Here is a 24,891-nt window from a genome sequence, read left to right on the forward strand (position 1 = left end):
ATGCATGTTTTTAATAAAAGGTAATTTACTAAGTTAGATCATGTATTTGAATAATAAAAAATATGATCGATGATGATGGCATATATTCATCCTAAAGTATTCACCCTTCATATTGGCCAACATATTTTTCGATAGGATGATATTGATGACAAAGATATATCATATAAATTTTTTTTTAAGTAACGAAAAATTATGATCAAACAGAAATTATGATTATGATCTGAAAAAAAAAAAAGTAAACAAGCTGTCCCAAACAAAACCTCAATCAAATCATAATAGATGATGCATTTTATCTAAGTTGTATTTATGTATTTATAGAATATTTATCTAATCATAAAGTTCCAAATAAACGTCATTATTATGCAAGATATTATTAGGTGAGACATTCAATGTTTTTGGCTCATGCAATCTCCAGAAGATTACCATATTAATTTTGTCCTCACTTTCATTGTTTGAAATGGAGAAGTTTCCTCCCTCGAACAATATTTGTCAATAAGAATCTTCTGGCCTTTGAATATATTCAGGAAATTAAGCTTGCTTTTCTCATGCGTACGTAGATTGTTTGTCTTCAAAGAATAATTGGACCACGGCTGCATTTTAGTTGATGGAGGGCTATATTTTAGTTCTCATTTATTCCTTTCATATTCACCTTTATCTATGATAGTTTTATTGGAGCTTGCAAATGAGAAATTATATGCCGACTACATAAGATTGTGGAATTACTCTCTTATGATAAAGAATTGGAGTCTCAAGCTTCGTTTGAGACTAGGGGTGTCAATATTTGACACTACACAAATCCGACCCGGAATTTTTGGGTTAGACCCGACCCGTTTTGGGTTCCCGGATTCGACCCATTTGAAAAATGGGTCAGGTTCGGGTTGACTCGATGGGTTGACGGGTCAACCCGGAAACCCGTTTTAACCTAACTCGCGGACCTGCCCGCCCCGTTGTCGCGTAACCACGTCCCGCTGCTGCGCGACCACCCCCATCGCAACCCCGCAACGCTGCCGCTCGACCATGCCCCGCGCGACCCTGCCCCGCTGCTGCGCGACCTTTCTTCCTTCCTTAAACTATCATACCCGAAGCCCTAGGCGGTCCTCTCCGTCACCCTCGACAAGATCTTGTTTTTTCGGATCGGGAGTTAAGCAAGGGATTTTCCCCACTGTGAGGTATCCGTTCTTTTGCCCTTTCACATGGAATTTTTTTTTATAAAAAGATGGCACAATCTTCTTACATAATCAGAATACATGTTTTTTTCTTACTCAATTACTTTGTTCCTAAAGAAATTTCTGGTAAATGCTTGATACCTGGATCAAAAACCATATATTAGGATGAAAGGTTTAGTTTATGAGAGAAATGTTTTATATTGATTAGGACTGATTCTACACAAGATGTCTGCAATGTATCAGAAATAATAAATTCTGATCCACAATGAAGCAATCCTGAAATGCGGCCATATATTTATCTCATATAATTTGAAATTCTCCACCTAGCTTAACCTCTTTTAGATGGACTGTATAATAACTTTCATATTAACTACATGTATACATCCATTACACACAACAAAATTAATTTTCATTGTTATCGAAGTCAGTCACGAACCTAAGTTGCCAGCCATTAGGTAAGGTTATTAAATTCATTGCCATTCAAAGCTATAGGGCTGATAAATTTGTTGCATTTCAAAGCTAAAAGACACAAAAAATGGGATTGATTTATTGATGAGGGAATCATATCCTTAGTACGTGATAAGTTTGTGATGAAGACGAAATTGATTTACTCCAACATGATAATGATAAGGATCCAGACACATGTTTTTATGTTTCTTTAAAAACATTAGTTTAGTAAATGTGTTTTATACATTACTTTTGTATTTTGATTGTGTTGTTCTGAACAATTTATAATATTTTTTTTACTACAACAATTGAAAGAACACATTTGATCCCATATTTTAGTAAATGATATTTTATTTATTGAGCATTCAAGAGATATCAAAACGTGGGTGACCCAACTCGGTTATTCCGATGTTGCAGCCCTGAAGATTAACATTCTTCCTGGTTGAGGCTCTTAGCTTCCTACTTTGCTTCTAATGTACTTGAACAGATCTGCAGTACATTGATCTAGGATAGTGTAGCCTGCTTACATAATGAGCTTCGTGTTTGTGTTACTGATCTCAAATGATCTTCTTCACTTTTCCTTATGGAATTTTTGCTAGTACTGTCAGATAACATGACCTGCAACTTCTAACATTTAAATAATTGCAGCATTGCTGGGACAGGAGTGTTGGTTTTATGTGAACTTTTTGTTAAATGATGGTTTTTGGCTTGTACTCAACAGAGATCTTTGTGTTAGAGGGAAAAAAAAAAGCCTTTGGTTTTGTTATGTTAGTGTGAAACAGAGAATTCTTCCGAATTCTGCTACAGTGCGTTTAGCACTATACCGAATTTTTCTGCGGTCTTGAGGTCACTTTGCCAAACTTCCTTCAGGACTTGCTTACGTGAAAAATGAATGGAAGGAATAGATAAGGCAAGGCCCACTATAATATGTATCTCTTACCTAATTATGTTAGTGTGAAACAATCTTTTTTTGTTATATCCTTTATCAAGGCAGAATTATCATATTCATTTGGAATTCCGACTATATTTTACTGCATCAACTGCCTTACTGAAAAAGCTCTTCATCTTTGCAAAGAATATATTAATGAAGATGCAGATGTGTGGAGAACTTTGCTTATATGCTGTGAGAACTATTGAACGCACCATGGATGCAGAACTTGGCTAATTTCAGGATAAATTTGAACGGATTAAGAATTAGCTTCTTTAGAAGCTTTTAACTTCAGCAGTGTTTTATTTTTCTACTGCATATTTGACCAAAACCTGTAGATATATCATTGCGGATAAGCTTTCTTCATTCCTTGTTTGCAACTGCTCTTGTTTTATATTTGCAACTGCTCTTGTTTAATATTTGCAACTTCTCTTGTTATATATTCTATATGCAGGAATGGAATGTAATGAGAATTTAAGTGAGTCAGCCGATACTGCAAATATTAAAAAGACTATACTTGCGGCAATATGTGTTATAAATGAGTATTATGAAACATATATTTGCAAGACACCGTGTATGACATCGTCATCTAGAGGAGACAAATGGATTGGAGAGCTACTACAAGGTCATCCAACGAGGTTTCATAATATGTTTCGTATGTCTCAAACAATTTTTTTAGATCTACTGTATGAATTGGAATGTGTTCATCATCTCCATGGATCATCAAGGACAACAAGCAGAGAAGTACTTGCGATGACTTTATATATTTTATCACATAATGAATCAATAAGGTCCACATGTGAGCGGTTTCAACACTCTTCTGAGACAATCAGTAGGTATTTCTCTATTGGATTGGAGGCTTTGGTGAAATTATCATGTTCTGTGATCAAGCCTATCGATCCTCAATTTGGTGATATCCCTAGGAATATTTTGTATGATCATCGATATATGCCATATTTCAAGGTAAATTTTTTAAATATCATATTATAAGAATGTTTAAATGACTATAATATCTAATCATTACTTCTTAAATAGGACTGTATTGGAGCAATCGATGGAACACATGTGGATGCTCGTGTTTCGAATGCTGAGAAAGCTGCTTATATAGGAAGATGTGGGTCAACAACGCAAAATGTTATGGCTGTATGTGATTTCAACATGTGTTTCACTTTTATCATGGCAGGATGGGAAGGAAGTGCACATGATAGTCGCATATTTAAATTTGCAACTCGTAATAGTCGTCATAACTTTCCCATGCCACCTCCTGGTACGTTCTATATAGTTGTAACGTTAGTAGTAAAAGAACTTATACTAAAGTACATGTACTTTATAATAGGAAAATATTATGTTGTTGATGCTGGTTATCCGATGCAACGGGGATTTTTGAAGCCATTTCCAGATACCAAATATCATATCCCTGATTTTGAAAGAGGAAGCCAATTAGTTCGTGGGAGGAAAGAAACTTTTAACAAGCGACACTCTTCCTTAAGAGGTGTAATTGAGAGATCATTTGGTGTTTGGAAGAAGAAGTGGGTCATACTACGAGATATGCCTACATATTCATTCAAAAAACAAATAAAAATTGTGATAGCAACCATGGCATTGCATAACTACATACGTCGACATTCTAGTCGGGAAGACCCTGATTTCAATATATGTGATGCGGACGGAACATATATACCAGATGAGGCATATGAGTATAGAATTGGGCAATCAGTAGTAGAGACAGAAGGGAATGATTTTATTCGGCAGATACGAGATGGTGAAGGAGCAGAGGAGATGGTCCAGTTACGAGAGAAAATCACAGATGCATTGATGGATGAGATGAATTAGGAAGTTTCATATGTTTGATAGCATGTTCAGTTTTATTTCATTAAGTTCGTGAATCATATGTTGATGTATATATATGTGAATAGCTGTATTATTTTTTTTTTTAGTAAATATGGCAAGCTTCTTCAGGCCAACTGTAGTAGATTTTCAAAGCTTGTGAATCGTAAACGTGTAGGCTTGCTTCTTTCATTGAAGTTTTATGCCACGAGTATGCTTTGTAAAAAAATTATGTCTGAAATCAAAATGATTCGTGAGTTTGTGGCCAAAGGTTATTTGTTTACAGAGCATACACATCAATTAATGGACTTTATTTTTAAATATTTTCATATTATCTGTACATTAAATTTACCGACAAAAAAGCTCTGTTCTTTAGTTAACCTTAAGAAAGCTTGATTGAAAGATTTTCTTTTTTTTTTTTGGAAAGCTACTCAATGAAAACTTTTTTTTCTTCTATGTTTGATGTATGAACAGTTATCTTGGATATTTTTTTCTGGAAAGCTGGTCAATGAGAACTTTTTTCTTCTATGTTCAGCTTGATCGTTGTAATGTGAAGTAATTTGTTACTTTGCTTAGCAGTTGAAGGCCCCTTCCAATGAAAACTTTCCATTTATGTGAAGTTTCTTTATTGATCGTTCTTAACTATTTCATTTTGTTTGTTATCATTTAATTATTATTGTTAATAAAAGTAATATTTTATTCAAACTTTTCCTAACAATTTCTGTAGCAATCAGCACATTATTACTTCTTGTAAAAGGTATTTTTCAAGTATTCTTGAGTGTCTTTGTCAACTTCGTAGAAGTAAAATAAAAATTTTTTAACTTATTTTATTCAAATATTATAAAAAGCATTAAAATTAAGACTTGTATAAAATTTTTTACGTAGCTTTTGAAATTATTAAATATAATTTTAATTTTTTTTCATTTTTTGTACGGCATACAAATATTTTTAAGTTAAAAATTTATTTTTTACAACAATATTTTAATAAAAAAATTGTACCAACTAAAGAAGGGATAGAATTTTGATTTTTAGAATTGTTAGTTGATTATCATATATATTCATACTATTTTTTAAAACATCTTTTATGTTACGAAATTTTTTTTTTTTACTGAAAATCTGCTTTAAGAAGCAGAAAGAAAGTCGGTCCAAACAAAATCTCAATGAGATGAGTAAATTTATGCTTGTAGAGGGGGATTCAGAGCTAAGGAATTCTATTATATTTTGCAGCAACACCGATAACAACTACCTTCAGTTATCACCACCGCCTGATTACTATCTCTTGATTATTATATAACATGTAATTATGTCGTTAGATTTTTACTGTCCACTTATGCACACCCAATTTCTATAAATCGCATGTACAATTAAAATCAAATAGTTGTTCATAATTGTGTATAATTCTATCATTTTGAATTATGAGAAAGGAATGATTCTCGTATCTTTTATTATTTATATTTTGTTTTGGACAACTTTCTTATTGCTTTCTAAAACGGTTTTCTAGTATAAAAATTTTTATACTATTAGAGAGAGAGAGAATTTCTAACCTACTATATAAGTTTGATTAAATTAAAGCTAACATTAAAATAGCTTGAAATCATATCATTCTAACTCAGCCCCTATCTATCTCCCTCTAATAGTATCTTAAGATAGATCATTAATTGTTAATAAATTGCACTACTTAGATCATGCAATAGATTTTCTCTAATTATTAACAGTAGACTTATTTTTCATTCAATGCAAAATATTTTACAATTTTTTTTTAAAATTTTATGGGCAATTTGATCTTTATTTTTTAACATAACATATAAAACTTTGCAACAAAAAAAGTAAAAATAATTTCAGGGACTGCTTTCATACTGCTTCATAAAGCAGCTTTATAGAATAAAAAATAAATTTTTTGAACTAGAAAGCTACTTTAAGAAGCATTGAGAAAGCCGTCCCAAACGAAGCCTTAAGTATTCATTTGGTATAGTTTTTTATTGATTTTCTGCAACAACATTTTAGTTAAAATATTTTTACTGATTTCTACAGCAAAAAGTTGCAACCATTTAAGCTTCTCTTGGGGCGGCTTTTTTGAAGATTCTTAAAGCAAATTTTTAATATAAAAATTTTAAAATTTTAATTTTTATACTAAAAAATAGTTTTGAAAAGCAGCATGAAAGCCGTCCCGAGCGAGGCCTTAATAAGTGATCTTTTATGTAAATCAGCATTAGCTTTCACCAAAGTTTTCTAATAATAGCTTTTTTATCTGACTTCCAAACAACATTAACTGCGTCAAACGCGAAGTGTATTATTCTAACATCGCCGCTGCATCTGCGTTTTAGTTCACCTCAAAAGCCAGATGTGTTGGATGCATGTAATAAATAATTATTACTTAATTACAACACTAATGACTCCTTAATCGCAGATTAAGCATCCAGTGGCCATTTGAGGAAGGTACGGATGAATTGAGGTTTATAGTTTAACTAGTAAAATTTGTAAATTATATAATTAATAATATTTTGTCTTTCGATGTGTATGGTCGTATTGGCTCGGGGCCATGGAAGCTTAAGTTAATTATAATTACCGGGGTCGGAAATCTGTCGGAAACATATATTTTCCGCGTATTTCTGTTGTTACCGGTGGATTTAGTCTGCCAGTAATGGCTACTTTTCCTGTGGTGTTAACTGCTTCAATCTGGCCTAATTAATTGTAAATACGATATGGATTTAGGATCTCTTTGGGACAGTTTTTTATCTATTTTGTTTTTTAAGACATTAAGGCCTCGTTTGGGACAGCTTTGGGATAGCTTTCTTATGTATTGCTTCTTAAAATAATTTTTAGTATAAAAATTAAAATTTTTGTACTAGAAAACTTTTTTAAGAAGCAACAAGAAAGCCGCCTCAAACCATGCCTAAGTATAATTTCATTTTACTACTATTTTTTTGCTGCTTTCTCTACTTTTCAAATATTTCTGTGACGAAAAGCTATTTTATTTTGTGACTGACTCATTTGGGACGGCTTTCTTATTTCTTCTTAAAGCTGCTTATTAATACAAAATATTTAATTTTTGTACTAGAAAAATAGTTTAAGAAGCAGTAAAAAAATCGTCCCAAACAAAGCCTATAATAGTGAAATTATTTTCTCCACAACAACTTTACATCCAACTTTATAAAATACTACACTCATCTCAAAGAGGAGAAATTATTACGTGAGGAGCCCGAACATATCTCTGCATGTGGATTCTAATAAAATCATGACACATGGAGTTGTACACATTATGTACAAGCTGTGTATAAGCTTGTACACATTATGTACAACTCACGTGTCATGATTTCATTGAAGCCCGAAGTTGTATACTTTATGTACAAGCTTGTACATAGTATGTACAATTTCACGTGTCACGATTTCATTGGAGTCTAGATGCAGAGCTACGTTCAGACTCCACTTGTAATAATTTCTCCCCAAACAAATCCTTAATCGTGAGAATTCTTGTGAGTAGACCCAAAGAAGGTAATCTTTATAAGAATAATGATAAAAGATAGAATGTGTTATGATGATAATCAGACATTTAGTGATACAGTAATAAAGATTCAAAACATAATTGATTGGATATTTGTTTGAGAAGTGGAAGACAGAGCAAAAGGTTGAAATGGACAGAAGAGATAAGTGATGAGTCATTTTGAAAGCTAAACTTGCTAATTATGGTGCAAGTTGAAGTTAAAACTTAAAAGGCTTATTCATATTATCTTAAATATTTGCTTCATAAAGTGGAGAGCTTTCATTGACTCATAATAGTTGTTATCGATTCAAATTTATTTATATTTGATATCAAATATTATTAAAAGGAAATGCAAAATAAAAAGATAAGAGAGTGGGAGAGAAAAAAATCTTCAGGGAGAAAGAAACTGTGAGATTTTTATTATATCATAAAAAATATAAGATTTTTGTACAAATGAATTGATATTCTGATGGCGAGGTACTGCCTCTCTTTTAAGGGCGGGCAAAGGAAAATTAGAATGTGTAAAAAAAAAAAAACAAAGTTTTGGGCAAATGTATTTATTGATTGTTGGGGATGGAAGTAAACCACACGATGAAACAAACAAGAAAATAGAAGCAATGGAGATTTAATCCGAAAAAATCTGAATTCCAGAAAAAATAAATCTGAATTCCAGAAAAAATCTGAATTCCACATCATACTAAGAAGTAAGAACTTCGCTATGAAAATTGGGATAAATAAGTAAAGACCTCTATTCTCTGTCTCTCTTTGCTTCTCTACTCCCTTACATCATTCTCACACTTAAAATAAAAGAGAAAGACTAATTAATAACACAAATGGATGCCACCCATGAGAAAAACGAGAAAGAAAATTTGTCTAGTCCGCCCCGAAGTGATGCGGCACTAGTTCAAGCTTCTGTCATTATGATGTTGTGGCGCTCTAAACTACAGCGTCGCGGCACAACACAGCCCTTTGTCGCTTTGCTCTATGTCGTTTCTCCTAACAAACTTTGCAGCATGTGACGATTGGGAACAATATGTTGGGGTGCTCTGGTACACAGCGTTCGGGAGCTCGGCTACACAGTGTCAGGCGCTCTGCGCTCAGGTAGACAACATAGGGGTATTGTCCAGGAAAAAACTCAAGCAGGGGGAGGACCCCCACAACCCCCCAACGAGCACGAGAAATTAACTAGAGGTCCAAAGCAACAATACAACACGATTGATCAACAAAATCAACTATCATTGATGGTACAAACTAATTAAAATGCTTACTCCACTGAGGAAAAAAAAAACTCTCTGGTAAGCCCTTCAGTAATATAAGTTTACGTCAAAACTCAGTAATATAGAAAATAAAACATTTGAGCTATATAAGTAAAAAAGTGCATGAAAACACTCGAAGATTTCTTGGTGTAAACACTCATGAGAAGTGTTGCAAAAAAAAACATGAAGATTACAAATGGATTTGCTCAATTAAGGTTCAATCTATGAGAAGTTGATGGCCGACTTCACTTTAATTTGCTGAACACTATGTGGCGAATCACTCTTGAAGCAAGTTATTAATTTGAATACTTGAGCGACATTGCCCCATTGATTCTTAGGCCAAATATGCTTTATCATTACATCTTTGTGAGACTTCAATCAGAGTCTTCATGATGAGCTATATATATGCTCTTCCTACTATTACTTGTCTATTTCTATGATTTCTCTTCTTTGATCTTTGTCTACCTCTTCCTATCTATAATTTGTTTTTCCTTATGATCATTTCTTCGTTGTTGTTTCAGCTTCACATGATTCGTGTAAAGCAAAGTTAAGAAAGCTCCGCTAAAGAAGCTCCTTTGCCTCTTTTAACGTCCGATCTTTGTAGCTTTGGCTTTGCATGCTTTGTGTGGAGTAGTATTTTGAAAGAGTCGCTAAAGAAACTTCTTCACCTCCTTCGACAGGCGACAGCGTCAGACTATCGAAATAAACAAGAGGAGCTCGCCCGCTGCGAAGGCCGTCATCTTTTTCTCCTTTCACGCACTTCTTCGATTAATCCCGCAAATCCATCATTAATCCTTTTTTCTTCATTGTATTCTATTAAAAGTCAAATTCCCATTTAAATCAAATAAAAAAAAATGTCATTTCTAATATTTTCTAACCAACTCTTTTTTTATCTATCTCTACTTTTCTTAACATAAGCCAAATCTAATACATTTATTTCCTGACCGGATCATCAAAAAGCTATCATTTTATGTGATCAAACTATTTAAGACGGCTTTCTCTAATCTTATCTTTGGAGATATATGCTCATTTTGTATTTAATAATCCAAGCCTCCCCTTATTATTATAAAAAATAATAATAATAATAATAAATTACAACTTCAAATAAATTATAATAAAATTTTAAAATATCTTTAAAAAAATATTACTAGTAAATTAGATATCTTCCGTTAGGCAAAAAATAAGCTATAAAACTTTATTAATTAACACAACGAACATAAACAATGAGAAAGATTTTACAATATCTGCACCACCTCTTTGAATCTCTCAACAGTTCGTCGACGGAGTTCCTGCAAAGAGATCTCTGAGCTCGGCCACCTCAGCTGTTCTGCTCATATTATATGGAGCAGGTGAGGGATAAATGTTCAGAGAAGCTTTCTGCTAAATTCCTCTGGCTGTTCTTAATGAAAGCACTAATTAATTAATGCTGATTTTTCTAGAATTATTTGTTTTTTCATATACAAAATTTCAAAAAGAAAAATTTATAAATTTTGAATAATGCTCCACCTTTGTTTGGGCAGTTTAAAAATATTAAAAAAAAAAAAAACAGTTTTTTAAGGCTTTGTTTGAGTCATCTAATATTTGTTTTTGCTCTTAAAACTCATTTTTCAAACACAGCTTTAAAAAAACTTTGAAAAAATAATTTTAGAAGATCAAATTAAAAAAGCTATGTATAAACAAATATCCAAATAAATATTATTTTTTATTATTTTTTTCTAATACAAAAGTAGTTACAAAGCTCTTCTAAATAAATTCTAAAGTGAAAAAATAAAAAAACAAATTGATGAAAAATATATCTTTAGACACATTATTTTTTACTAATTATTTTTCTCACCAAAAAATAACTAAAAAGCTGTTTCAAACTAAAGCTTCGTTTGGGACGACTTTCTTGTTGCTTCTTAAAGCAATTTCTTAGTATCAAAATTAAAATTTTTGTATTATGAAGGTGCTTTAAGAACCAGAAAGAAAGCCGTCCCAAACAAAGCCTAATAAGCCTCAACATTCAAATGAATAAATTTTGAACAATTTCATAATAATTTTTTGTTTTCCTTTACGCATTGATAGAGAGAGAGATTAAGAGATCGAGTAAGAATAATAAAACCTTCACTTCCAGCACGTCGACCGCACCACTAATTAAGAACCTGCGCGCACGAATAACAAACGCCTCCCACCTTCTCATCTCCGGCCGGCAATACCCACCGCTCTCTATATATTCATTATCCTCATCAGAATTCTCTAAACCATTCTCACAGATCCTCAAAGCACCAAGCGCGCGAGCAAGCGCTAGCTTATATATAGCTGGCTAGCGCGAGCTCAAACAGTCAATAATGGCTGATTTCTATACTAATTGTGCTCTCCTTCTGCTTCTCTTTCTCGCCTCCACGGCCGCCGGAGCAGTCTTCCAGCCCTCCCCTTGGTCCCTCGCTCACGCCACCTTCTATGGCGACCAAACTGCTTCAGAAACCATGGGTAAATTACTCTTTTTAACTTCTTCAAATTATCTGGACTTCCTTTGAGTAGAAATTATTACATGTAGAGGGCATAGAGTTATGTTCGGCCTCCAATGAAAATATTACGCGTGGACTAACGTATAACTATATATTGTATTTCGTGTATTTCGTGTGTATTGATATGTATTAGTTGTGTATTACTAATGTGCACTAGCTAATACATAATTAATACACACCAATACACAGCTAATACATACTAATACACTAGTCCGCATATAATAATTTTTAATTTTAGAGCAAGAACTTTTTTTTTGTGAATTTCAATTATATATATTTTAAAAAAATCAACCGACCTAGGGTGTCAATATTTGGCACGACCCAAAAATCCGACCTAAATCCGACCCGAAAATTCAAGATTAGGGTAAAACCGGAACCGAAATAAGTCGGGTTCGGGTTGAACAATTCGACCAATTTCAAAAATTAAGTTCGGGTTGACCCCTTGACCCGCAATTGACCCTCTTTAACCCAAAAATCCGTTATTGACCCATTTTTGACCCGAAAGGTGTAGATTGCCCTGTTTTTTACCTAAATACTAGCAATTTTCACGGCCCCGGGTCATTTGGGTCATGTTAAGTTGATACGGATCCGAAGCGGGTCAGTTTCGGATCAAAAAATGTCATGTTTGCAAAAATGGATCAATTTAGGGTTTGACCCGAATAGCTACGGGTCAGTTTCAGATTCAACCCGAAAGTGAACCATGACCCGAAATTGACACTCGTGGGTCCAAACGCAAACTCCCCATAATTATTTCTAAATTCCTCTCGCTCTATTTAAACAGGTGGAGCGTGCGGGTACGGAAACCTATTTGTGAACGGTTACGGGACGGACACGGCGGCGTTGAGCTTGACGCTGTTTAACAACGGGTATGCGTGCGGAGAATGTTACCAGATTCGGTGCGTCAGCTCGCAGTACTGTTTCCGCGGCTCCCCATTCGCGACCGTCACGGCCACCAATCTCTGCCCTCCTAACTGGGCCAAGGACTCCAACAATGGAGGATGGTGCAATCCTCCGAGAACTCACTTCGACATGTCGAAGCCGGCCTTCATGAAGATCGCCAACTGGAAGGCGGGCATCGTCCCGGTCATGTACCGCCGGGTGCCCTGCGTGAAGCAAGGAGGGCTCAGATTTCAGTTCCAGGGGAACGGGTACTGGCTTCTGGTTTACGTGATGAATGTGGGAGGAGGAGGAGATATAAGCGGGATGGCGGTGAAGGGCAGCAAGACGGGGTGGATCGCCATGAGCCACAACTGGGGAGCTTCGTACCAAGCCTTCTCCAGTTTGGGAGGCCAGGCACTGTCGTTTAGAGTCACTTCGTACACCACCAAGCAGACCGTCGTCGCCTATGATGTTGCTCCTTCTAACTGGAACGTCGGCCTCAGCTACCAAGCAACTGTTAACTTCTCATGAGCAATTGTAGCAGTTGCTTGAATGAAAAATGGAATTTTTTTTTCTCTTTCTTTCTTCTTTTCTTTCATTATTGGGTGTGTATTTAATGTTCTTGCTTGCTATTTATGTCTGTTCTCAAGAAAAGATTATTAAATTTTCAGTACTGGGAATCACCACAGGGTCTATTTGAGATGGAGAGAAGACTAACTAGGACCTCTATGATTATCTATCTACATGAGGTGGAAGATAGATACCTCTCAACTCAAAATTGCACTTCAGAATGACAATGGAAGGCCCTAGGAAAGGAGAAATTATTTCGTGCGGAGTCCGGACGTAGAGATATGGGACATCCACTTAAAATTGACGCGTGGAGTGCACTTTGATTGCACATTTTTTTGTGTGCTTTACCTGTCCTTTGATTGCACTGTGACGGTTCTTTTGTTGCACTTTTTTACTGCGCTTTGATTAAGTAAAATACGCTTGACTTGAAGTTTTGCAGACACATTAAATATATAAAATAAAAAATAAATCCAATTGAATATCCACTTGTCAATATTTTATTGGAGTCTGAACCTACCTCTTTGGACTCCGCACAAAATAATTTCTCCTAGGAATGAAACTCAATTCAGATCTGCAGCATGGAAGTTGTATGTGTTTCATTGCATATTGTATTTGACAGAACAGAATGGGAATATAAATCTACTATTTCTTGTTTTTTTTTTTAATTCATGCACGAGAAATAAGAATTGATGAGAAGAGTAAGAATTCTTCTGCCGACAATTCACTATATAATAATATGATAGATAAATAATGCGAGATGTACTTATTAACAACTAGAGTTAAAAATAAGAAAGGCGCAAAATTATAGACAATGATTTTTTTTTTTTCTATACCAGATCCGCTCAATGTGGAATCCTTGGAGAGGACAGCAATCTTCAGTCGTTGCTTGAGATGCTGTGGAGAAAGAGGTTTAGTGGACGCATCAACAAATTAGTTGCAGAGAGCATCATATCAAACTTTTTTTTGGATGAAGTGAAAAACAAAAGAGCTATTTGTTTCATTCTAAATTGAAAGACTGGATTTGCACATAAGGAGATGGCCCAAATATTGTCACTATGAACAGCAGGTTGATGAGGGAGATGAATTCTAGGTTCATCAAGTAGAGATTGCAAACCAAAAGATTTTGAAATGAGAAAGGCAATTTCATGGTACTTAGCCTTAGTCAAAGAGCAAGCCATCGTGTGTTGGTTCTGGGAGGTCTATCTCCAAGAGATAGCATAGTGATAGAGAAATACAATGCATGCACTTGTGGATGTTTGAATAATAATATTCTATTAGATCAGTCCAGCCGTTCTGACAAGGAGTGGTGTTGACCATCCAAGAGATTCAAGGGAGGATTTTCTCCCACTAGAATTAGGAAGTATTGATGTCATCCTGGGGATGAAGTGGTTGCAAACCTTCGAGGAAACCAGGGAAAATTGGGGAGCACTCATGATGGAATTAATGATAGATGGGAGAAAGGTGGTTATAAGGAGAGATGCAGGGCTATCCAAATCCATGGTATCACTTAAGATCATGATTAGGAGCATACAAGAGGTGGGGGAAGATTATCTGGTCAGACTAAACAGACTGGTGGTGATCAGATTGGAAGAGTGAGGGGATGTTTCTCTTTCAGTGCAGCCCTTAATTTAGCAATTCAGTAAAATTTTTCAGCTACCTCAAGGATGACCACCTCCACGGGAACACGAGCATATTTCCAACTTGCGGACAATGTGGATCTTTGGGAGGGGAGTATTGTTAGACCGGTCAAGCCGGTCCGACGGGACCGGCTTAAGCAATTTGAGGCGGAACTCTTCCGACTCTAGGAAGAGCCGCACAATCCGTCAGCTCCAAGGGAGCCAAATAGGAAGGATTTTTGGATTTTTTAGGGGAATTAAGAGGGAAATTTGAATGTATTGACTGTTTAGGGATTTCCTTTTGATTTGTATGCATTAAATGGTTTGTTTTCCTAGGGTTAGGGCGTCTAGAATTTGGCTGAAATTTGAGATCTCTTAGGTTTAGGTTTTCTTTGGGCTCTAGCGGCATCTAGAGATTTTGGAGAGATAGATCCTCCTCTCAAATAGAGGATCAATTGTATCTTGCTATTTTTCTTCTTCTACTAGTGAATTTCAAGTGTTTTTCCTCAGATTTTTCACTATTTCTACTGTTTTTTCTTGAGTTTTTCTGCTCTGTTATTGTTGTTTTTTCAAACAGCAATTTTCACTGTTGTGGTTGAGTGTTTCCTATCATATTCCCATAGAAAAACTGATAATAGAAACGAAAAACTTGATTTATTTCTTATCCTCATCCAATCTAATTGGGGTATTTATAAAATAAAAAGCTAACTCATACTGAAACCACATCATATCCAAGAATGGTTTAGGTGCTAATCAACTTCTAACTAAGCATCCTCAACTATCAGGAATTGATTCCTCCTAAATATCTCTATAAAAGTGGAAACAAAAAAGATTAACAAAGAATAACTTAATGGAAAACAGATACACAAACAGATTGCAGGTGAAGCTAAACCATAGTAAACATCATCAAAATATGGACAATACGTTGCAAAGATGAGTGATGGCATTTATTTTTCACAGCAAGACAAACATGACCATAAATAAATCTTGATCTTAAATCTGACGATGAAAAGCCGTACTGAAATGAAATTTTATTTTCTTATTTATTTCATTATATGATTTACTTCTTCACCCCAACAGTATCATACAAGGAATGTGGATTACGTATGACAAAATTAAGAAAAACATTACATGGACCATGCAGAACAGCAATCACTGGGAAATAAAAGCAGATGCACTAACCTTAGTACTACATAAGCTGAGAAGATAATTATATTTTCATGCATTGACTCTTTGTACTAATAGAACAAGGAAAAAATGCCTCAAAACAAAATTCATGCATCTTTAATAGCACCTTACGTTTTCTAAAACAGTTCAAAATAATATCATACGATTAAGTTCATATAACTTAAGTTTCAAAACAAGATAGATTAAACTAAGGCTTTGTTTGAGAAAGAGACGGCTTTCTCGTCCCAAATGATTTAAAGCAGTAAGAAAGCCTTCCCCAACGAAGCCTAAATTCTCTTAAGAACATAGTTATCTAAGGAAATTGTCGATTTTAGTACCCAACATGCTGGGCATTTGAACTGGAAACACAATGGGAACATTAGATGCTTAAATTCCCTACTTATTTTAATTTAAGATGCATATGACCCCCCGGGCAAAAACAAACAACCATTAAGGGCAGATTAGTTATCCCGCCCAGTTAATAACTGGGTAATTAATGGTTATGAATGCGGTCATAATAAGATATAATGATGAATGATGTGTATACAGAGTACTTTGGCAACAGAACTAAAACTGAATGTACTTAAAGCATCACATTCAAGTTGATCACAACATTTTCATATATGTTGGGTATTTAAAAAAACAAACATTGCGAGAGAATTGAGGATGCCCAAGCCCAAATTTAGACATTTAGACAAAAACTGAAAGTAAGCTCTGTAATTACATCAAAGCGAACCATGAAATATTTCAAGCCCATCCCGACATTAAATTCTTCCCAATCCTGCCAATAAAACTGCAGCAGGTTCCAAAGATGAATAAAACTGCAGTAAATTTCTAGAAACTGTCACATAAGGAATTAGATATTACCGGATTAGCTGCAATAGATTGCAGGTACAGGCCACAACATAAAAAAATGAAGTATTTACAAGCATTCCATTTAAATGCTTTATGGCACAGAATGTTGGCTATTAAAAGATAAGCCTAAAATTAAGTTAAGTGTTGTAGAAATGAGGATGCTCAGGTGGACGAGTGGCTTTACACTTAGAAAATGCAAAATGAGTATATACGTGAAAAGGTTAAAGTAGCTCCACTGGTTGATAAGATTAGAGAGAGTAGCCTTAAATTGTTTGGTCACATAAAATGTTGATCATTTGATGACCCAGTTTAAGAGCGTAGATGCATTAGATCTGATCTATGTTAAGAAAGATAAAGACATATCTAAAAAGACTTGTTAGAAAGTATTATAAATGACTTTTTTTATATTAGATTTAAATGAGAATTTGACTTTTAATAAGAAACAATGAAGAAAAAAGATTCATATAGTCGACCCCACATAGTAGGATAAAAGCTTGACGTTATTGTTGTTGTTATTTAGTCTTTCCCTTTGGACTCTTAAGAGTCATGAAGGAAACTATGGCATGAATTGTAGCTTGTTGATCTACAACTAACTCTTAGTTGTGTCCCCAGTCAAGACTACAAACCTGGTCAACAAACCTGAACCACAAATTGACTCAATGACAAACTTGTCGAAATCTACATAATACCAACAACTTGTAAGAAGGGAAAGAAACAAAATTTGAACACAATTGTTTTGATAAAATTAGGCTTGCATTGATAGTATAATTTTGGTGTGCATTATGAAATAAGGCATGATACTCTAACACAAAAATAAGAGCTTATCCGTTCCATAGTCCAAATGCTTGTGAAATTATAGAAAAAGTACATGAGTAAAATGTTGAATGTCTAAGCATAGTTCTTATACAAATTATAATTGCTTTTCAAAAGATAAGTAGGAATAAAATTGACCAAACTAGCTTTAGAAACCAAATCTTTATCTGCATCAGAATCCAAAGGTTCATAAACACCTTATTAATTCCCTTGGATGCAACGTACAACAAATAGAAATGAATAAAGTATTTAGCATGGGGATTACTTTCTAATCGAGACAGGAAAAAATAAGTGGTCGTTCAACAAGAAATTCTTATCACGAGAGAGTAGGCAATGAGCGTGAGTGTTGAGTAATGTAAATCAGGTGACACAAATACTTTAACTTGTGAGGAAGGAGCGAAACGAGAAGTTGACTAGGGTGGATTTCTTTCAGAGCAAGTTGCAAGACAGGGAGATAGCCCAATAAAAATTTCTTTCATTTTTATTCAGGGTTAGATGACTAAAATTAATGTAAAATAATGATTTAACTTCAAATAGTTAAAAATTGCAATTTTTTATTAATTTTAAATCAATAAAAAAAAAGATATTTATGAGAAGAAGTTACTTTCATTTTAATTCTACCTTATTCAAACAAACCATGCAAAGGCTTTGACGCACAGATAGTCAAAGCAAAAAAAAAAAAAAGACATTTACGAAAGATCCATTATTTAACTTTTGCATTCACCACAACTGTAAGTCACCCAAAATCAAATTCATGGCATACTTATGGAATTGTGATTGTTGGTCAGTTGGTGTACAATGCAACTAGTGTAGGTAACAATTAATAAAAGTTAATCTATGATAACATAAGGTTAATATTTGGCTCCACAAGAAGTCAATAAACCTAAACACCCATGGGCAGCACCTCTTGATAATCCTATACATAGAACCTGAATATTTCCAAGATTACATATTTCCCTATTAACCTAGCAGAAGCAAGCAAGGACTAAAATAGTGCAGTGGGATCTCTCTCTCTCTCTCTCTCTCATTCATCAGAACTTTGACATTCCCAATCTAAATGGACCGCTAAGAATTCATATCTAGAGTCAGCTGGAATAGCGCTTTAGCAATCTCAAATTACAATGTTGCAAAGGAAGTAAGAAATCATCACAATCCAATGTCAAAGATAGAAATATTTGAACATGCTAGATATTAAAATTGCGGCCATCCCTCATAATACTTAAGAAATGTGACACCCAAAATACTATACTTCTTGCAACAGAAGCAATAACACAAAGGATCTGATAACAATAAAAAAATCTAGGACTTCATACCATCTAAAATTGTTGAGCTTTCTTCCTTACCCAAAGCAACTACTGTCTTTTTCAGAATGGCTTCAATTGGCAGGTGGGAATTCTCCACAGCTTTGGAAATTGCTTGCCATCTCTCCCCATGTTTTGGTTCTGCGGAAATGCATCTCTTCAATACATCTTTCTGTGATTCATCAACGCCATGCTGAAGTTCAAATTTGTAGTATAATGCCCAGAAGTCACCAATATCTGGTGCTAGAGTGACCGCCCTATTAAACCAGCTTCTTGCCTTGTCCACCTTCCTGTCATACCAGAACAATTTAGCAACAGCAGCTATAACATGAGGATCATGGTCAGACCGTTTCAGAGCATCTGCACTTTTGGCTTTGCGTTGGGGCCTGGGAATCATTTCTATAGAAGCAGCCCATAGAATCCCACTTGTAGGACATTCCTGCAGAGCTTTTGCCATCAATGCATCTGCTTCCTTTTTGTTCCCATGCTTCAACTCAGCACGAATAGCTGCTAGCCAGAGTTCCGGATTTTGAGGATTTCTCTTTCTGCCCATGGTAAGAACTGCACGAGCTTTGCTCAGACCATTCACTCTCTCCTCTAAGTTAGCAATGGAAAGCCAAAGAGGAACACAATTAGGAGAATGCTTCAGACCCATTTCATAGGTTTCTTTTGCCTGTTCAACATGACCAAGCCTATCTTCCATCTGTCCAAGCATCAACCACAACTTGAAAAATGAAGGGAACAACTTGATTCCCTCTTCCAGCAACCTTCTCTCCTCTAAAGTGTTCCCAAGTTCTCTCTCTACGATAGCAGATTTCATCCAAACCCTCTCAGTGCCCCCTCTCTCCCTAGCTTTAGCCAAAAGCATTCGGGCTCTCTCAGGCTCATTATTCTCAAATTCAAGCTTAAACGCAGCCAACCATATCTCCTCAGAATTTGGAATTGAAGCATATGCTTCCTGGAGAATTGCTCTGGCTCCAGGAACATCTCCTGCAAGCCATTTTTCTTTTGCACCCATTAACCATAGTACCTCCGCTTGAGGCCTGTAAGTAACTGCCTTCCTAAGAAGGTTATCAAGAGATTCCCTAGTCCCATGGCTCTTCTCTAGCTGTGCTGCCTTGAGCCAAATACTCTTTTTTGTCAGAAAAACAGAGAGTGCATGTGCATAAATAGCTCGTGCTGTCTCGATTGAACCTCGCTTTTTACACTCTTCAGCATCAGCAACCCATGTCCTCTTCCTATCTTCTTCTTCCACGCCAATCCCAATGGTATTACTGATAATGGCCTGGCATGTAGCAACAGACCCAGCTCTTTCAGCAGCTTCAGCCTCTTTCATCCACGCTTCACGGTCAATCTCAACCCCTTCTCTTTGTAAAGCTCGTATACCTCTCTCAATGACTCTCTTAACTGAGCTGATATTACCATTGGCCTCCTCAAGCTTCGCTGCAGTTATCCAAATTGATGGTTCCTTTGAGAGCTTATCCCTTGCCCGATTGAGCACCTTCTTTGCTTGCTCATAAGTTTCTAGTCTCGCAAGTGCAAGCCACAGCTCCACATGAAGCGGGCAGCATTCCACAGCCCTGTGGAGTAATACCCTTGCATCCTCCTCATTAGCCAATTCAACAACTGCCTTCCACAGCCTGACTGAGTCAGGAATGTGTTCCAGCCCCTTTCTCAAGACGCGACTTTTATTTAAAACAGTTTTCTCCAAATCTGCAGCCTGTACCCACAGCTTCACAGAGTTTGGATTAGCTTTCACACCTTGGGCAATCACTGATTTAGCCTCCTCAGGGCTTACTAAGCCTGCTAGTCGACAAGCTTCCAACCAAACATCCTCATTCTTTGGGCACTCTTCGCATCCTTTCTGAATCAACTGCCTCGCTACCTGTGTCTTTCCGGCTACCTCCTCCAGCCTTGCAGCAGCTATCCATCCCGGGGGATGCTTGGGGTTTGTTTGGATAACTGATTTCAATAACAACCTTGCCTTCTTGATGTCAGAAATCTCAGCATCACTTGTAATTTTCATGCTTTTGAGATCAGTCAAGTAGCCCTTTGGATCCACCACTGTCAAACCCGACACAGAATCAGACAATCTATCAAGCTTCAATGAAAGAACCGTACCTCTGCCTTCTCCCACAGCCGTGAGATCTGTGACGGGTGTCTGTGACCAAGGCGTCTCAGTTCCTCCCACAGCACGGCTCCTGGGGTCGAGGGCACTCACATGCTCCTTCTCCTGCCTAGCCTTTTCAAGAAGGGTATCCGGCACCGGCACAAAGCTCTCAAACCTCTTCTTTTTGTTTCTAAGAGAGTAATCACCGATCTCTGGAATGCTGTCCCACTCCTCTGGGGTCACGTCGGCAAGCTTCCTCTTGAGATCCGCGAACTGCTCGGTGATCTTAGGGTTTGAGGCACGATACTTCTCAATCTCCTGCTTCAGCCTCGCCTCCCTCCTATCCTTCCTCCTCGAATCCATCCTCTTGTCGATGCTCTCCCACACCGCATCCGCCTCTTTGTCATCCTCGTCATACTCGGCTGAGGCAAAAAGACCGACATCATTCCCCTCAAACTCGTCAAACTTCTGGTTCTCATCATAACCCTTCTCGTCCGCCTCATCTTCCTCCTCCTCCTCGCCTCCGGGACCTTTTCCGCGTCCGCGGCCAACACCAGCAGCGGCGGCGCCGACTGCGGTGGCCGAGCGATCCGGCAAATCCGGGGCAGCGCGGGCGGGTCCAATATCCGAACGGGTGGTGAATCCGGTTGCACCACGACCGAGGCCAGCGACATAATTCGGAGGAGGTTTCGAGTTGAGAAACTCATATCGCGGAGGCCTCGCTGGAACGGAGGCGGACTGCATACCTCCAAACAGAGGTATGTGAAGGGTTAAGGTGGAGTTAGATTGGACGAAGAGTTCGGCAAGGGTAGTGGTGGATCCATCGCTGGCGGCCGCAGTTGGGACTAAGCGACGGGAGGCGAGGAAGAGGCGCTGGAGATGAACGGGTACGCCGGTTTTAGCCTCAACGGTGGCCTTTAAGGCGTGGAGGGAGGTGGAGATCGGATTCAGGTCGAGGGCCAGAGTTTTGCAATCGAAAGTTTTGATGAACACCATGGCCGCCCCTGCGCAAGACGCTAACCCTTCAGCGAGCAGGTGCGGGGATGCAGAGGCTTGTTATATATCGATTGTTACTTCATCTATTCCTCATCGCCGGCTTATGTTACCGACCAGAGAGCCTACAGATTTTCATCTGAATTATTTTCATCAAAAATAAAAATAGTTAATTTCATTTGAATACAACTACTACATTTTAATATTTCATTTCTTGCACTCAACGGCGGAGCCAGAAATTTATTCAGAGGGGGGAAATAAAATATTTTTGTTTGTTGTCTCATTACTATAGCCTAGATGAGTTGTAAGATCAAAATTAAGAATGCAAATACATGGGCCTTTTGAGCTTAAAAGACATCAATATTTGCCGTGGTCGATCTCCGTTAGGGGGCCAAAGAGAAGCAAACAGGAAAACGAAAACCGTGCTAGAGGTCGTGAGTTGTGAGTCGTGAGACAGACGCAAAGGGTAAAATGAAGCATATCGTTTGAGCCGAGGGCTAAAATTTACACCAGATTCTTTAAAATAATTTCATTTCAACTAATTTAAGTGGGTTTCAAATTCAATCATTTTGAGACAGTTTCAGCTAAAATTTACTCGAGATTCTTTAAAATAAAGTTTCAAATAAAAGTCAAATATTTCAACTAAAACTTATGTATTTTTTTAAACGATATTTTAATAAAATTATAGAAAAAAGGAAAATGCATTGATTGTAGATGACAGCACACTTTAAAATATATGTAAATAAACATATATAATGTAATTATATCTTCAAAGTTTTACTCTAATAATACCTATACGTGATATGTATATAAATCCTTGATGTTTTAATTTATAATTTGTAAGAAATAACATTCTTCATTAACTAATAACCTAAAAATACTTTTAGAAAACTATAAATGAGCTTAAAAATTCATATATTCTAGAAGAGAAATAAAATGAATTGCAATAAGGCTCATTAAATTTATATAAATTTAAAACTGATTAAATTTTGATTATTTTTTTTATTTTAAGACAAAATATTACTCTAACATACATATAATCCAATTTGACACATTTTTAATTTAATTTACATTATATTTGACTTCCATTAGTCGGCTGAATTTCCTTTTTAGCCAAACTAAAAGCCATATCCAGTTGTCATTAATTAATTTGGAAAAAGTAAATAATATATTTTTTAAAGTAAAGAATAAAAAATAAAATTAAAATCCAGTCCTTAATGCCAAGCGAATGAGCCAAAGAGTCCCGCAGTAGCAGAAAGCAGGAAGCCGATCGGGAAAGCGGAGGGAATTGGAGAGATGTCTTCCCCTTTTGACGCCGAGGAGGTCTCGAGGGTTTCGAGCAGCCCCTTTGGCGACGACGGCTATATCGGATTTGATCGCCACGTCTCCTCCCAGAGCTACGGGTCCTACTCCACCTTCGCCGCCGATGAGGAGGAGAAAGACCCCATTCAAATCTCGGGCGATGGGCTCACCTCCTCTGGCTTCCCTGTCGGCGACGGCTTCGTCCATGATGACAGCATCCTTCACTCACCCGATGGATACGGTTATCTTCCCGATCGGCATCAGCGATTTAACTCGATTGCTTCTCCTTTCGCGATGCCGGATTCCAATGGAAGTGCTTACGGAGAGGGGGTGAACGGCGGGGTATTTATTTCCGATGATCCGATCCTCTCACCTCCCAGTGAGATGCAGCCCGATGAGGGGTTTTTCCTACGGGAATGGCGCCGGTGAGATTCTTTGTCGTTGATCAACTTCTTTGAATTCGAATGGTATGCTGTCATGAGTTTACTCATGGTTCTTTATGATCTTTGAATTGGTGTTTGAAATCTGCATGATAATGCTTAGATCTGTGCCTTTCGGCATGCTTTTGTTGGTTGAATTGTTCACGCCATCAATTATCAATGGACACGTTAGCTGATTCTTCGGTTTACTGTCCGCTTCCTTTGAATTGTGATTTTTTTTTCCAGAAGATGGCATATTTGTTCCATTGACTTTACTTTGTTCCATTCTTAGTCAATGTTTCTGGGAGCTCTAGTCCATGTATGTGCAGTAGGTCTGTTTCGTTGGCATTTCTCCTGCAGTTCAGCAGGAAGTCAATAAAGAAATTAAAAAAAAAAAAAAAAGGTTAAAAGATGGGAAGATTGCCCCTACCTTTACCTGCTCATATGTAGCCCAAGGGAACAGGCAACTCAGCTAAATGAGAAAAGGGATGCTTTATGCTTGAATTTTTTGGCGAATTCCATAGAGAGAAATTTTTTGAGTCCATTGTCAAGATGCAGGAGTTCTATTTTAATTTGTACGCATGTAAAGGCCTGTTTTCTTGCATGTTATTGGAAGCCATGCATCTAGGGTTGCAGTATTATGAAACGCTCTAATTTTTTTCTCATAGGAGTGCTTGGTTGATGCTGCAAAAAGTGCTTCATCCCATTAGCGTGCCTACCTACGTATTGTAAGTGAGTGGTAGCTTGAGTGATTTGTTTTATATTGCATGACAGCAACTTTGTTGTTCACCATTTTTCCCCCAATGAACACCAGGAATTCTGTTTTTGTTACATTTCTTTTGCAGTTTAACCATCCAAGCAAACCTTTAGGTCATGGGAAGTTGTGTAGCAACCAAAAGGAAGAACCCGACAGGTAAGGAGAAAAACAAGCGAAGCAATGGAATAGTAACCCTTAGGTAAAAAGTATATTCATCATCGTCTCATTCCAGCAAACAAGCAGGTATATCAAGTAGCAGACTATACTATAATAAGATAAAAAGATGCTAAAGCTATAATAGAGAACGTGAAGCAGCAGAAAGGAGAAAAGGCAAAACACAGAGCCTAGTGGGATAGTGGAAAATAAGTAGCAAATTCATGGTTTGGCTGTGGGACCGGCGGATGGACTACGTTAGGTCTCCCCCGCTTTAGAGGAGCTCGTCTCGGATCCAGTAAGCAAGTTGGTGACGTTGTCTAGCGAGTGGTAAGCTTAAATAT

General features: G+C 36.7%; 3 protein-coding genes across 4 annotated transcripts; 2 read left to right on the forward strand and 1 right to left on the reverse strand.

The window, feature by feature from the left end:
• The first annotated feature begins 1,837 nt into the window (after positions 1-1,837).
• On the forward strand, positions 1,838-5,222 carry LOC110098263 (putative nuclease HARBI1). Of its 2 annotated transcripts, none has more exons than XM_020825023.2 (3): positions 1,838-3,504; positions 3,577-3,808; positions 3,902-5,222. In XM_020825023.2, exons 1-3 carry the CDS (start codon positions 2,998-3,000, stop codon positions 4,372-4,374), a joined length of 1,212 nt encoding a protein of 403 aa, XP_020680682.1. In that variant the 5' UTR covers positions 1,838-2,997; the 3' UTR covers positions 4,375-5,222. The 2 variants fall into 2 exon arrangements, with proteins under 2 accessions (XP_020680682.1, XP_020680681.1); XM_020825022.2 differs by having other exon boundaries at positions 1,845-3,504; positions 3,878-5,215.
• A 5,964-nt stretch (positions 5,223-11,186) lies between these two features.
• LOC110098264 (expansin-A18) lies at positions 11,187-13,124 on the forward strand. The gene is made up of 2 exons (XM_020825026.2): positions 11,187-11,574; positions 12,394-13,124. Exons 1-2 carry the CDS (start codon positions 11,433-11,435, stop codon positions 13,020-13,022), a joined length of 771 nt encoding a protein of 256 aa, XP_020680685.1. The 5' UTR covers positions 11,187-11,432; the 3' UTR covers positions 13,023-13,124.
• A 5,466-nt stretch (positions 13,125-18,590) lies between these two features.
• LOC110098255 (protein STABILIZED1) lies at positions 18,591-22,024 on the reverse strand. Its single transcript, XM_020825013.2, has one exon. The coding sequence runs from the start codon at positions 21,917-21,919 to the stop codon at positions 18,812-18,814; it is 3,108 nt and encodes a 1,035-aa protein (XP_020680672.1). The 5' UTR covers positions 21,920-22,024; the 3' UTR covers positions 18,591-18,811.
• Positions 22,025-24,891: the final 2,867 nt, after the last annotated feature.

This window comes from Dendrobium catenatum, unplaced genomic scaffold (genome assembly GCF_001605985.2).
Source record: "Dendrobium catenatum unplaced genomic scaffold, ASM160598v2 fragScaff_scaffold_249, whole genome shotgun sequence".
Taxonomy (NCBI): Eukaryota; Viridiplantae; Streptophyta; class Magnoliopsida; order Asparagales; family Orchidaceae; genus Dendrobium; species Dendrobium catenatum.

Coding starts and splice junctions, on each gene's coding strand:
- LOC110098255 (XM_020825013.2), bottom strand. CDS start 21,919: ATGGTGTTCATCAAAACTTTCGATTGCAAAACTCTGGCCCTCGACCTG.
- LOC110098264 (XM_020825026.2), top strand. CDS start 11,433: ATGGCTGATTTCTATACTAATTGTGCTCTCCTTCTGCTTCTCTTTCTC. Junction 11,575..12,393: donor AACTGCTTCAGAAACCATGG/GTAAATTACTCT, acceptor CTATTTAAACAG/GTGGAGCGTGCGGGTACGGA.
- LOC110098263 (XM_020825022.2), top strand. CDS start 2,998: ATGGAATGTAATGAGAATTTAAGTGAGTCAGCCGATACTGCAAATATT. Junction 3,505..3,576: donor GATATATGCCATATTTCAAG/GTAAATTTTTTA, acceptor CTTCTTAAATAG/GACTGTATTGGAGCAATCGA. Junction 3,809..3,877: donor CTTTCCCATGCCACCTCCTG/GTACGTTCTATA, acceptor ACTTTATAATAG/GAAAATATTATGTTGTTGAT.